This window comes from Neltuma alba, unplaced genomic scaffold (assembly GCF_004799145.2).
Source record: "Neltuma alba isolate B1F8T4 unplaced genomic scaffold, ASM479914v2 tig00012379_pilon, whole genome shotgun sequence".
Taxonomy (NCBI): Eukaryota; Viridiplantae; Streptophyta; class Magnoliopsida; order Fabales; family Fabaceae; genus Neltuma; species Neltuma alba.
In genome coordinates this window covers 96,678-109,315 of record NW_021636877.1, presented here as the reverse complement: position 1 = coordinate 109,315, position 12,638 = coordinate 96,678, and the positions used below count along the sequence as shown (strand labels likewise).

Here is a 12,638-nt window from a genome sequence, read left to right as displayed (position 1 = left end):
AAGTGGTACAATAACAACGTAGTTTGCTTTAGATGCGTATTTTATATTATTTTTTGGATTTATATTACTATTTTTTATATACAGAATGATTGGAATCAACCTCTACTCACACAGTCACACTCCATATATTACTCTTATATTTAGGACTGGAGGAGACCAAGAGCTTCTAATTCTAACTCATATGGCACCTTACACTTTCTCTTACATAGGAGTAGGGGTAGAAATATGTCAGGCAGCTTATTAGACTGTTAGAGACCCACAACCTAGTCTGCATTTGGCCTAATTTGGTCTGGCTTATTTAAAATTAGGAGGAGGCTCAGGTTTTTTTTTTTTTTTCAAATATCTGTTTCTCTTAATAAGTCAAGTCTAGCTCTTTAATAAGCCTATTAAACTTGTTAGGCGGACTGGAGCTATTATATTTGTTTTTTGCAATATTACTTTATTGATACAAAGATGATAAGATCAAAATGAAATTTACATCTGTTCTCGTCATTCTTTATGCTGTATGGGATTTTTAACCGGACCAAGAAGGTTTTAAAAAAAAGGGAACGGTGAGGCTAATGTTCTGTTTTGATTTTAATCTTAATCAGCTTTAAATGCTTTCATAGAAATATTGAGGGAGTGCATGTTCAAGCCCCCACTGTCAACTTTTTCTTGGTGACCATACAAAGTAATTTTCACATCGTCTTTATGCTTTCTTATGCCTCTGAGATGATAAAAGATTAATGTCTCCTTGAAGGGTAATATTTTGCGTATCTGTGTATGCATGTACAAATATAAAATAGCAAGTTGGCAGGGCTTTTGGAGCCTTAAAAGTAGTTTATTTGTATTGTAAGCCCGATTGAAAAAATCATGGTATTTGTTTGGGTTTAAAAAAAAAAGAGGAGCTTATGAAATTTAAGCTGACAAACGTACTTTATGGCTCAAGCTGAATTTTGTAGCTTATTAAAGAGCTTATTATGGCTTTTAACCGCCGTGATGTGTCAAGGGCCATATTCTCTCACTTTGTTTTTTTTTTTTTCACCTCAGCTCTCCCACGACTGCGTTGCTGTGAGAGGGTCTTTTTTCTCCTTTATTGTTCTCCCACTTCTACCATTATCCCCTATCCCTATTCACTACGTTTTTTTTTTTTTTTAACCAAGCTTTCATCACCCATGACCCCTCTCAAATTAACATAAAAGCTCATTACTTTGCCGTCCAAGGAGCTTTGTTTTTAAAATATTTTTTTTTTAAATTTCAACTTTTAAATCACCCATTAAATTTCACTTCTTTATATTAAATTAATTTAAATTCATTATATTATACAAATTTATTTTTTTATCATGTTTTATTATTTATTAAAACTCATATCTATTTTGGTCATTTTACAACCAAACTTACTTTTATTTAATTATAATCCAAACAATTTTTTACCAATCTTACTTTTATAAATTAACTTTTCTGAACTTCAATCCAAACACAATTCAACTTATTCAATTTAGTTTTTATCCAATTTTACTTATTCATAAGTTACTTTTCCAATCACTGATCTAAACGGACCCAATATATAAATTACAAGATTTGGAAATTTTGGAACACTACACGCGCGCGCGCATGTATATCCGTTCACGTAATTCGCATAAACTAACCTAGCCAAAAAAACCCAAAACAACGCATAAACTAAGCCAAAACATGTAGGCATAATCAAAATATTCAGCCATTTGTCTAGTTTTAGGTTGAACCCTGTATGAATGAAAATATTTTAATTTTTAGGTCTTTTTATTTGAAACATAAACGAAATATATTTGCTAAAGTGCTCAAAACATTGATTATTGCCGTAATTTGTTGATGGATTAGATTAGATTATATTTTATGTTTGTATTTTAGATATTTTGAATTGAGTTACTGTAATTTTGAATTAATTTATGTATATTTAAATTTTTTAAAAATACAAACTTTTTAACATGTTTTAGGCCAGGTTAGAATTAAACTGAGCAAAACACATGTAATAAGTCATGAGCTAGGCTTAGACTAACAGACTTCAAGATAGGCCTAACATGTTTTCACCTTAGAAGAGGTTGTGAGTTACTTCTACACCCAAGGGACCAAAATAAGGGCGGGCGTGTGGTCCTCTTTCCTGTGGAGGAAGGGGCGTGTTAAATTAGCCACACAAAAAAAAAAAAATCATTATATTGACTATGGTTGGTTAAGAAAAAGCCAAATCCATTAACCATCAACCTTCTCTTGTTAAATAAGTTTTTAGCTCCTCGCAATGCGAAGAGAGGGCAGATTATACGTCAGAACTTGCCCCTTGTAGTTGAAGATAAACATCTTAGACTATGTTTGGATTACCGTTTAGCCTACAAAACATATCTTGGAAAACATGAAACGTGAGTTGGAGAGTTATTTGAAGAAAAATAATTGTTTGGGATAGCATTTTGTTCCATCATCACTGCAGCTTCAAACTAACTTTTATTTACTGGAACTTTTTTTTTGTTTTTGCCTTTAACCGCGTTGCAGTGAGTGGGACCCACCAATTTTTTACCTCTGTGTCCCTCATTGGCGATCTCTGTGTAGGTCAACACATTTTTTTTTTTTTCCTTACCAACACTAAGCAACACATTTATATTATTTATTTTTTTTAATTTATATATTTTTTAATTTGTCTATTATACATATTTAATTAATTATCTACAATGTGTTTTCAAATTTTTCTCAGTAACAAATATTCTTATTTTATAATTTCACAAATAAAATATTTTTATTTTATCATAATAATTTTAGATTTTTTTAACTATTATCACATCAAAAACATAAAATATCAAACACTATTATTCAATAAAATCTATACCTTTTTTAACTATTTTACAACTAAATTCACTTTTCTATTAATTATCCAAATAACTTTTAACTTTTCCAACTGATTTTTTTTAAATACCTATCTAAACATAAATCGCATTACACTAACTGACTTTTTTTCTAACTTCAGTTACAAAAGTTAGTTAGAACAAAAGTCAGTTTTGCCTACAGCCAATCCAAACACACCCTTAATCAGTGAAAAATCATATACAGTTTACATGCCATCTTCAACAGAAATTATTTCCTTCCATTCAAAAATATCACAACCAGAGCCGCAAATAGAGCATGATCATAGGACCCGGGAAAAATTGTCAGCCGAAATTTTTTCCTACTGACGAATAATTGGTTGAGCTTGTACATCAGGCTAGTCTGCATAAATTTGAAAGCACAGAAAAGAATCAGTCTATCAAATATTGCAACGTGATGCACTTTCTGCATTGATACATGTTGGAATATAGATATTTTTGAACCTAGAGTCACAAGTCTGCTGAGTTTCAAAAGTTCCTTCTGTCATCCATGATCCAATTGTACACTACAATAAAACAGTTTTAAGTGTACTACCAGTTGCCTCAATTATATACAATGTAATAATAATTCTTCTGCATAAATGCATTAGGGGAAAAAAAATTGGACAGAAAGTATTTATATCAGAGAATCAACAATGTGTTGCTAAATTTAAGAAAAATATTCACGTGTTATGTTTCTAATAAACATGATATACGTAGACATAAAAAGTTCCATCTGGGTCTAAAAGTTTCTTGGGCTATATTATTAGTATACTAAGTTAATAATGATGATTGAAATGGAACATGCAAAAGAGGAATGGAAAACCGTGAGTCTAAACCAGAAACGAAGAGAAATTAAAAACCCTACGAAAAGGAAACGAAAATAGAACCAAAAGCTCAAAGCAAAAGGACTAAAGGTCAAATTCTAATGCCCTGTTTGGTCCAGTTGGAGGAGTTTTTGATGGAAGTGGAAATGGGAGTGAAATAGAAGTGGAAGTGGAAGAAGAAGTGGGTTTAAAAATGTGTTTGGTATCACTATAAAAGTATAATATAATTTTTAATCAATATGTTAATTTTAAATATGAAAAGACCAAGCCTCCACCTAAAAAAAGACAGTCACACATCAACCTCCACAAAAACTACCGGTGGCCATCATAGAAGCTACCCGCGGCGGCCACCCATCAACAATAACATCAATGAGCAAAATATCAAGATGCAGAACCACCCATTAACAGAGAAAGACAAATGAATTGAACGAAAAAAATGGAGGTAGTAGAAATTACAGTGAAAGATATTAACAAAGGACCACAAAGGAATTGAATTGAAAAAATGGAGGTAGCAAAGGAGAATGGAGACAGCAAAAATTGTAGATTGAAGAGGAAGAAGGAGAAACGACATAAAGATTGCATATCAAAGGAGAGACGCCGTCGATCGTTCGCAGCCCGCAAATCACTAGATCAAAGAGAGAAGACGTTGTCCTTGTCGCAAAAATCGCAGATCAAAGAGAAAGGCGTCATCTGCCGTTTCATGCACCATCGTCCACATGACGTCCTTCTCCGCTGCCTGCGCTAGCGTCCTCTCGTCGTCCTCCTCTGTGTGGAATCACGCTTGGGTGAACATTGTCGGCCTTGCCGTCAACTAAGATCTACAAGCTTCTCCATCGTTAGATCACTAGACCAAAGCTTGCGATGGATGTGGACCAGGAAAGAAGGAGGGAGTGATGGAGGAAGAAGAAGATGGGATGAGGGTGACGAAGCTTGGAGCGGCAGAGGTAGGTGGCTGATAGGAGGGGGTGGGGCTAACATGGTCAGAACCTCCTCCATGGAACTGAACTGAGTTCTCCGGGAGCAAGGAAGTGCCAGTTCCCAAATTTGACGGAATTGGCACTCTTATGGAAGTGGCTTCAAGCATAATACACACCCCAATTTTGGGCTCCGGTTCCACTTCCACCTCCCACCCCTCCAGTTCCATGTCACCAAATGGGGCATAAATGAAATGACAGGCGAATGAGGAGGATTCATTGGAATGGAACAGTGCAGGACAATTTTCTTAATGGGAAAAGGAGATGATGCAGCAACCAGAGCATAAAATGAGAGGAGAAAAGACATACTACTCATTCATTGCATAGAAGAATTAAAGCTTTACAAATAGCATTTTCAGCTTCTACAAATCACAAACAGCTTTCCTAAATTAACTCCTTAATACAAGGTTTGCCCATACTTTTGACAGTGGCGGTTAGCACTAAATATAACAAAACTAAGTACAAGCTAACGTTGTGACAGCAGCCATTAACAGGTTACATTAATTTCAGCAAGCTTCATCATTTTTTCAACAGGATTCAATATGTTGATTGATCAAATACTATCAAGCATATCATAATAAGTTGAGCAGCTCCCATGCACCTGAACCAAGCTAATGAGAGATGGAACAGCAGAACCCCATCTCTGAAATGTCAACACGTACATTAGTTATTAGCTTAATTTAAGTATACTATATCTACTTCAGAACTTTTTCCCCCTTCCAAATTCCAAACTATGAACGTATTTGGTTTGGGCTTTACGTTGAAAACCATGGAAATCATGGTCTTGATAGTTTTGATAGTTTCCAATGTGAAAGCAAACACACACTATGTATACTAGTTGTATTACGCTTGCATCCAGAATCATAACTTATACAACATTGGAACTAATTCAACGGGAAAGAAAGACACAGGGGGGGAGATATGAGAAAGCTAATTGAATCTTTTGCCGAGGTCTGATCGTCAAAGAAATAATCCAATAACACACAATAAAAAACACAAAGCGGTAGTGTTTAAAAGAACAATGGCAGAAAGCTTCTACTTCAATGGCAGTGAGTGAAGGGATGAGGTTCTACCTGTGCCAACAATGAATTGTCACGATAGATGCTACATGATCTCTGGAAAGGGAAGCCTCTAACTTTCAAATCACAGGTTGAGTCTTCTAATTTCTCACCGGTCAAAAACACCTCCAGCTCAACTCTAGTAAGCGTTTTCAAGGACCTCTGAACTCTGAACACCAAATCCTTCTCCTCGTTACTATCGCCCTTGTAGCATTTCCATAATCCATTCTACCAAAACAAATTGATTCAATAAACATCGATTACAAAAATGGAAGTTTCGCCAGACAGGCTCCTTGTGCTTCAAATGTCTGAAACCCAACAAAAATTATGCATTGAGGAAAACCAAATTTCATTTAATTTACTCTCACCAAAACCATACAGAACGTCATTATTAAGTACGGTCCATTCTTGGCTTGCTAATTGCAGAAATTGCAGACCAATACACCAACTCTTCACAAAAATTACGCATCAGGGGAGATCAAATTTCACTTAATTCACCCTAACAAAGATCACACAAATGCCATATCTAAGAATCTCACTTGACCTGCGCTAATTATCTGATTTCAAGAAATCAATGCGAACTGGACTATTTTTTCCCCCCTTTTCCTATCACGGACTAAGGAGAAAAAAAAAGAGTTTCCGGGGAGTTTTCGTTTTCCCGGCAAATTAGAAAAAGAAGTGAGAAGCTTACACGGTACCGGTAAATCGAAAGGAGGGGTTCGCCGGAGGCATCAAGCAGTACTTTCTTATAGTTATTGGAAGGCAATGATTTAGGAGAGTGAGGGTTGATCCTGAAGACTAGATTACTGGATTGATCGAGAAAGGCGAGATGGCCACGTGTGACTCCGGGGTGTTTCTTCGACACAAACAGATCGATTGCAATTTCACCAACCACAGGGTACGCGTACTCCGAGGCCTCCGATTCCATAGCTTTGTGCTTCCAAGGTAAACAAAATTACTAAATGAAGCTTCTTTTGGATAATTAAGGATCAAGATGGCGCTATGTAATCACACGCAGCGCGTGAGTTTATTTGAAGAAAGAGGAGCAATGCAGACATTCCACAGCGTGTTGTTGACGAAACCGCCGGGAAGATGATCGAAGCTTAGGATAATCTCACACGAAAGTCTCTGCAAATAGTTTTTTAGACATTTCTGGTGTATTTCATATTTTCACTGCTGCTGCCGCGCAACACCCCCCCCCGCCCCCAAAAGAAAAACATAAAAAAGGTTGTTTTGTATTTTTAATTTTAATGAATAATTTTTGAAGTGATATATAGATTTTTTGGTCCAATTTGGAGCACTTGCATGTTTAGAAAGGGTAATCTTGAGAGCAGCTACATACAAAGCTCTTCCAAGTTCTTCTCAAAAACAAGAAAATGAAATAAGATACATTGAAACAATGTTTATCTTCATTTATGTTTTGCAACAATAATTTATGTATTTTAGAATCCAAACTCTTCGTACCGCCAGATAGACCACGCCCCTTTCTTTGAAGCTGTCAGATTCTGATGTTGATTGTGGGTTCGTTTGTGCCCGTCTCTCGTGTTACCTGCTGCAGTTAGGATGAGGAAGGTTCCTTGCATTTACGATCATGGAGTACTTCAATTTATGCGTCAATTCCAATGTGGTTCGTCCAACGTTATCCGTTGTCCCTACTCTATTTATTGTTATACTACTATGACTCAATACTAACAGAGCCTTTGAAAAAAATAGAGGAGATAAAACAAAAAAAAACCTCGCGACTCATCATACATTACTGTGTCAAACTCACGTTGTTTGTGCTGGTATGCTATGATGGACATTAACACTTGTTCCCACATTACAGTAAATTGATTTGGCAAGGAAGCAGGGCGCAGAAGTTTCAGTTACTATATCATTTCCCCGGTTTCCTGTATTCAACAATTTTGCCGTTGATTTACCAGTATCTGATTGTTCTATCTTCCAGCGGGATGATGGATTATCCAGCATATAGCATGAAGAACTTTAGCAATAGTTGTTGTTGTTGTTGTTGTTAGGCTTCATGAAGTTAATCTGTTTATCGGTCTCTGTCTTGGCTAAAACTGAGCTGCCAGAAGAAAGTGGTGCAGGGATATGCCATGAAATCAGTAATTTCATCTTCTTCCCATTAATATCTGTCTATCAGCTCAGTACTCGGTAAGAATGTCTAGTTTCATAATTTTAAGTATTATTGGCACTCCGGAAATGCAAAGTTCACTAGTTCCACAAATATCGCAAAAAGTTGAAACACACCTGGCATCCTCTGCAGAAAAGAGACTAACTTGCCTAAACAACTTATCCTTCAAAGTTCAAATAGACCTGAGCACTGACTACTTTTATGCCACGAGAGAATTAGAGATGAAACAATGTTCTTCATCCAAGATTTTTGCATATGCTTCACATCCTTGACATTGCATAGTCCATCACATCTACAACGAAATCTAAAATGAAAGAAATAGCCAGAATTAGCAAACAGATGACAGGCTGTGGTAAGAGAAAGAAAAGGTTGATGAATGAAGATAATTATTGACTGTCGACCTGCATCTTCTATAGTGAAGCAAAGTGGGGGCGTGATCCGTATAACATTGCCATGAAAACCACCTTTCCCAATTAGCACTCCCATATCTGAAATTCTTGCAATCAAAACTTGTTAATATTGTATATCTGCATCGTAACAAGATAGAAAAATCATAAATACAGTTTTGTGAACATAAAAACATCATGAAGACAGAGTCTGAAACAGGCCTTTCATCTGCTCCATAATCCGGAGCATTTCAGCCTTAGCAGGAGTTTTCAACTGACGATCTTTCACAAGCTCAACACCAAGCAACATACCTCTGCCCCTCACATCACCAATTACTGAAAGCAAGTGAAACATATTAGTCATCAACACTGACAGATCTCACCCTAACCCAGGAAGCCAGTCAAAAAGTGAAAAAGAATAAAACAAACTCACTTTCATGCCTTTCCATTAGCATAGAAAGACGATCTTTTAAATGTTTCCCCACAATAAATGCATTCTGTTGAAGCTTTTCCTTCTCGATTACTCTTAAAACAGCCAGCCCAGCAGCAGTGCAGACTGGATTTCCTCCGAATGTACTAAAATAAGTGCGCTGTGTTAAAACCTTTGCAATCTGAGGAGTTGTTATGACTGCACCAATAGGTGCACCGTTGCCAATTCCCTGACATCGCCATGAATAATGAAACTCAACACCAGCAGAAATAAAGTGACCCATTTCATCAAAATAACAACAATAAAATGACCCAGCTTATCAAGTGTACTTCTTGTCGTTGGTTAAAATATGATGAATGCTTGACAATCGGTGTTTTATCCAAGCGTGACCAATGAAAATCAGACATATCGCGAGCTCCCTAAAGAAGTTATATACCTTCGCAACAGTTACAATATCAGGCACAACTCCATGAGCCTCAAAGCCCCAGAAGTGACTCCCGGTGCGGCCAAACCCTGACTGGACCTCATCAGCTATACAGATGCCTCCTGCTTTTCTGACCATGCCATAAACTGCTGGCAAGTAACCTGGAGCCACCTCGATCACTCCACCCACTCCCTGTCAAGCATGAATCTTTCACTTCATATTACACATGCCATTATGAAAGCAAAACATCATTACCTTTTACTATATCATATAGCTAAATAGTGACATTACCTGAATGGCTTCAGCAATAATCCCGGCTACACGACCGCTCGTGCCATAGTCAATTATATCTTGAACATCTTTTGCATACATTAGTCCATCTGAACCAAAAACACCTCTGTAGGGATCGGGGTTAAGCACGTGGTGGATTCCAGTCTACCAGCATAAAGGCAGTAACAAGAGTGAGTGCAAGTTATGGTGCAACGAACATGCAGCTTCAGTTATTTTTGATTTCTGCTAGAAGTCATGTAGATGCGGAAGGGGCACCTGTACAACATTGAACTTGTGAAAATTTTGTGCAGTGGCATTCATTGTGGCTGCTCCATTTCCATGGTAGCCATTTCTGATCGAAATTATATCTTGACAACCAGTGTATAGCCGGGCAATCATTAATGCAAGCTCATTGGCTTCTGTCCCAGAATTTGTGAAGAAAACGACCTGAAAACCCGTCATCAATGACAATTAGCATCGGAGGACGGTTTCAATCATGAGACTGTAAATTCCCATAAAAAAAAAAAAAAAAAACCTTGAGTTCTCCCGGCAACTTAGACGCCAATGCCTCTGCAAAATCAATAACTGCATGGTTTAAATAAACAACAGTGGTATGCTGCAAGAGTCTAGTCTGGTTCACAACTGCTTCAACCACATCAGGATGGCAATGCCCGCATGAAACCGTGGCAATTCCACCAAAAGCGTCCAGATAGCGTCGACCATTTTCATCAAACAGGTATTGCATCTTACCCTCAACCAGATTCAACTGCCACCACATAAAAAGTCGAAACGTTGGATACAAAATGCAGCAGTCTTGAATATTGATCAGGAATTAAACAAGAAACTACAAAGAACAGTTCGAAGGCCTTACAGGGTTATCGTAGAAAGGACCAAGGCAGGTGGACAGATACTCTCTGCGCCGTTTCAAGAGATCGGATGCGGAAGGCCCATTGTAGGGTGCAGGAGTGTAATCAAAACACGGCATTTCCGGAAGAACATCGGCGCTTTCACTGCTTCGAGCGATGCTGGAAAGGAAACGGCCCTTCCACCGGGAAATCCTCGCCGATGTTACTACCTGCTGATAAAATTTATGCATGGTCGCGTCAAGCGTCCTCTGGCTTCAGGCTGGTAAGTTAGGCTTCCCTCCCCTGGTGTCGAGCACTTCAAGCGTCGTCCTCTGGCTTCGGTTAGGCTTTAGAGTATCATCTCGGTTTTGTCTTTATTACTGCTTTATGACGATGATCTTGGTTTTGTCTGATATTAAATTTTAAAAAATAAACTGATAAGAACTTGATCTTAGCCAAAAGGCCGAGAAAGGTATAATAGTTAAAATTATTTATACATCAAAATTCTCCTCTTACCATTTTTTTGAAATGACTGATCCTCTTCCTTATCGGAGAGGTCTAATCATCCTTATTTGCTCCAACTCATAATTGAATCATTCTATGTGCAAATTAACAAATGCTGGCGCCGGCTGCCAAGCCACCATCCCCAACATCATCAACCTCCCGCCGTCTCCGGAAAAAAGCTTGCCGCTGCACTCTTGGAGTCTACAAAATGAGTTAATTTTATAACATGTTCAGGTTAGTAATACAATAATACAATAGAAAATAAGAAGATATGCCTTAAAAATATTTTGTTGGGCAACTAAAAGTGTTTTAATTATTGTTAGATTATATTATCTCCGGTTCTTAAAACAATAACTAATTTAATATTTAATTTGATTCTAAATATAATATCTCAATTCATTTTGTCTCTTGTATTTGCTCTTTTTTTTTTAAAGTAGTCATTGTAGTAGTTACATATGTTAAAGGTTTTATCTAATACATATTATTGGTAAGAGTATTTTAGTAAAAACAAGACCTATTTATTATAAATAACTAACTTAATTAATTTTTTTAATTTACTTAAATTAATTAACCAGCTCTTATATTAAGAATTAGAACTGCTTTTAATATGAATCAAAACAATATGTCAATGTTGGGATTTAATACTCTGAATAAACGAAAGTGAGATCTTAAAATTATAAAGGAGATTTATATACTTGTGTTTTGGTCATTTTTCCGAGTAATGATGGTTTACGAAAGGAAAGCCCTTCCAAGAGTTCTAAGAATAATCGTTCGGCATTAAAAGTTAGAACTATGCAAATAATAGCTTCATCCAATTAGACACAGAACAGATGGGTCGGTTCCATGGATCTGATTTCATTATTAAACGCGAGGTGCAGTGCTTTCAAAGAGTAATTCATGTACTAATTCATTCTATTCTGTTCAACTAGTTTTGTTTTGGTACGTCAAAATTATTTTTTTTTATCATAAGTCAAGACAATTTTAGTGCAGATGAAGTTAAAAACAATGCAATTTTTATATTTTCCGAATAAGATCAATCATTAAAGTTTTTGAAACCTGGGGAATTTTCATATATATGATCTTGAAACTCAAATACTAGTTTCCTTGGCTTGATAAAACTTGTAAATTACAAGGTTGACTAATTAGAAAATGAACTAAATATATACATGATCTTTAAGACAAACATTACTAAATGACTTAAGCTATTTTAATATGAAGAGAAGCTTAATATATGTGCCTAATTTTCACTCACCAACATTACATGAAAGAGAAAATGATATTTTGGGAAGAATTATAATGGGACCTCAAAAAAAATAATTACTAAAATGTTTTAATAACAGTATAAACAGCATGTAATGAAATTTCAGAATAAAAAATAATAATTTTTAAATTTTATTTTATAATTATTTTTTTTATTAGGACCCATTATAATTTTTTCCATCTTGGGGGTCCATGTTTCACGTGCCGGGCTTTGAAGGGATTCTCTGGTACCGCTCCTCTTGTCCTGTTAGGAAGCAAAGACAGACAGAAGAAATTTTTGGGTTTAAGAAGAGGAAATTTTTTTTACAAGAATATATAGTTTCATCATTTATTTATTATTGAGTTTACTTTTTTATATAAAATTTAATATATATTAAATTAAAATAAAATTAAAAAATTATTAAATGTTAAGATAGAGTTAATAAAATTTAATATTTTCTTAATTTGTGTGAAACAGAAAATAACTTATAAATATAATTAATAAAAAAAGTGTGGTTCGGGTATAAAAAAAAAAAGTGTGGTTGAAAAAGACAAACAACATGATATTACCAGACAAAGAGAATCAAAGGCCAGACAACAAAAGATAATCGTGTTCATAATCAAATCTATGATTATGCTAATTAAACAATAAATGAATAATTAAGTTAACGAATTCCCCTCATAAGGTAACAGCAGTACTGTCT

The 12,638-nt window shown here is 35.8% G+C and overlaps 2 protein-coding genes across 3 annotated transcripts; both read right to left on the bottom strand.

Annotated features, from left to right (window-relative positions):
* Nucleotides 1-2,963: 2,963 nt before the first annotated feature.
* On the bottom strand, nucleotides 2,964-6,817 carry LOC114726504 (protein LURP-one-related 7). 2 transcript variants are annotated; one of them, XM_028913110.1, is made up of 4 exons: nucleotides 6,394-6,817; nucleotides 5,718-5,930; nucleotides 3,309-3,370; nucleotides 2,964-3,207 (listed from the first exon to the last, which is right to left on the bottom strand). In XM_028913110.1, exons 1-4 carry the CDS (start codon nucleotides 6,628-6,630, stop codon nucleotides 3,198-3,200), a joined length of 522 nt encoding a protein of 173 aa, XP_028768943.1. In that variant the 5' UTR covers nucleotides 6,631-6,817; the 3' UTR covers nucleotides 2,964-3,197. The 2 variants fall into 2 exon arrangements, with proteins under 2 accessions (XP_028768943.1, XP_028768942.1); XM_028913109.1 differs by lacking the exon at nucleotides 3,309-3,370 and having other exon boundaries at nucleotides 6,394-6,815.
* Nucleotides 6,818-8,084: 1,267 nt separating this feature from the next.
* Nucleotides 8,085-10,799, bottom strand: LOC114726503 (alanine--glyoxylate aminotransferase 2 homolog 3, mitochondrial-like). Its single transcript, XM_028913107.1, has 10 exons — nucleotides 10,708-10,799; nucleotides 10,218-10,600; nucleotides 9,882-10,112; nucleotides 9,623-9,793; nucleotides 9,368-9,511; nucleotides 9,089-9,268; nucleotides 8,656-8,881; nucleotides 8,445-8,558; nucleotides 8,238-8,324; nucleotides 8,085-8,140 (listed from the first exon to the last, which is right to left on the bottom strand). Exons 2-10 carry the CDS (start codon nucleotides 10,440-10,442, stop codon nucleotides 8,097-8,099), a joined length of 1,422 nt encoding a protein of 473 aa, XP_028768940.1. The 5' UTR covers nucleotides 10,443-10,600; nucleotides 10,708-10,799; the 3' UTR covers nucleotides 8,085-8,096.
* Between the last annotated feature and the right edge of the window lie 1,839 nt (nucleotides 10,800-12,638).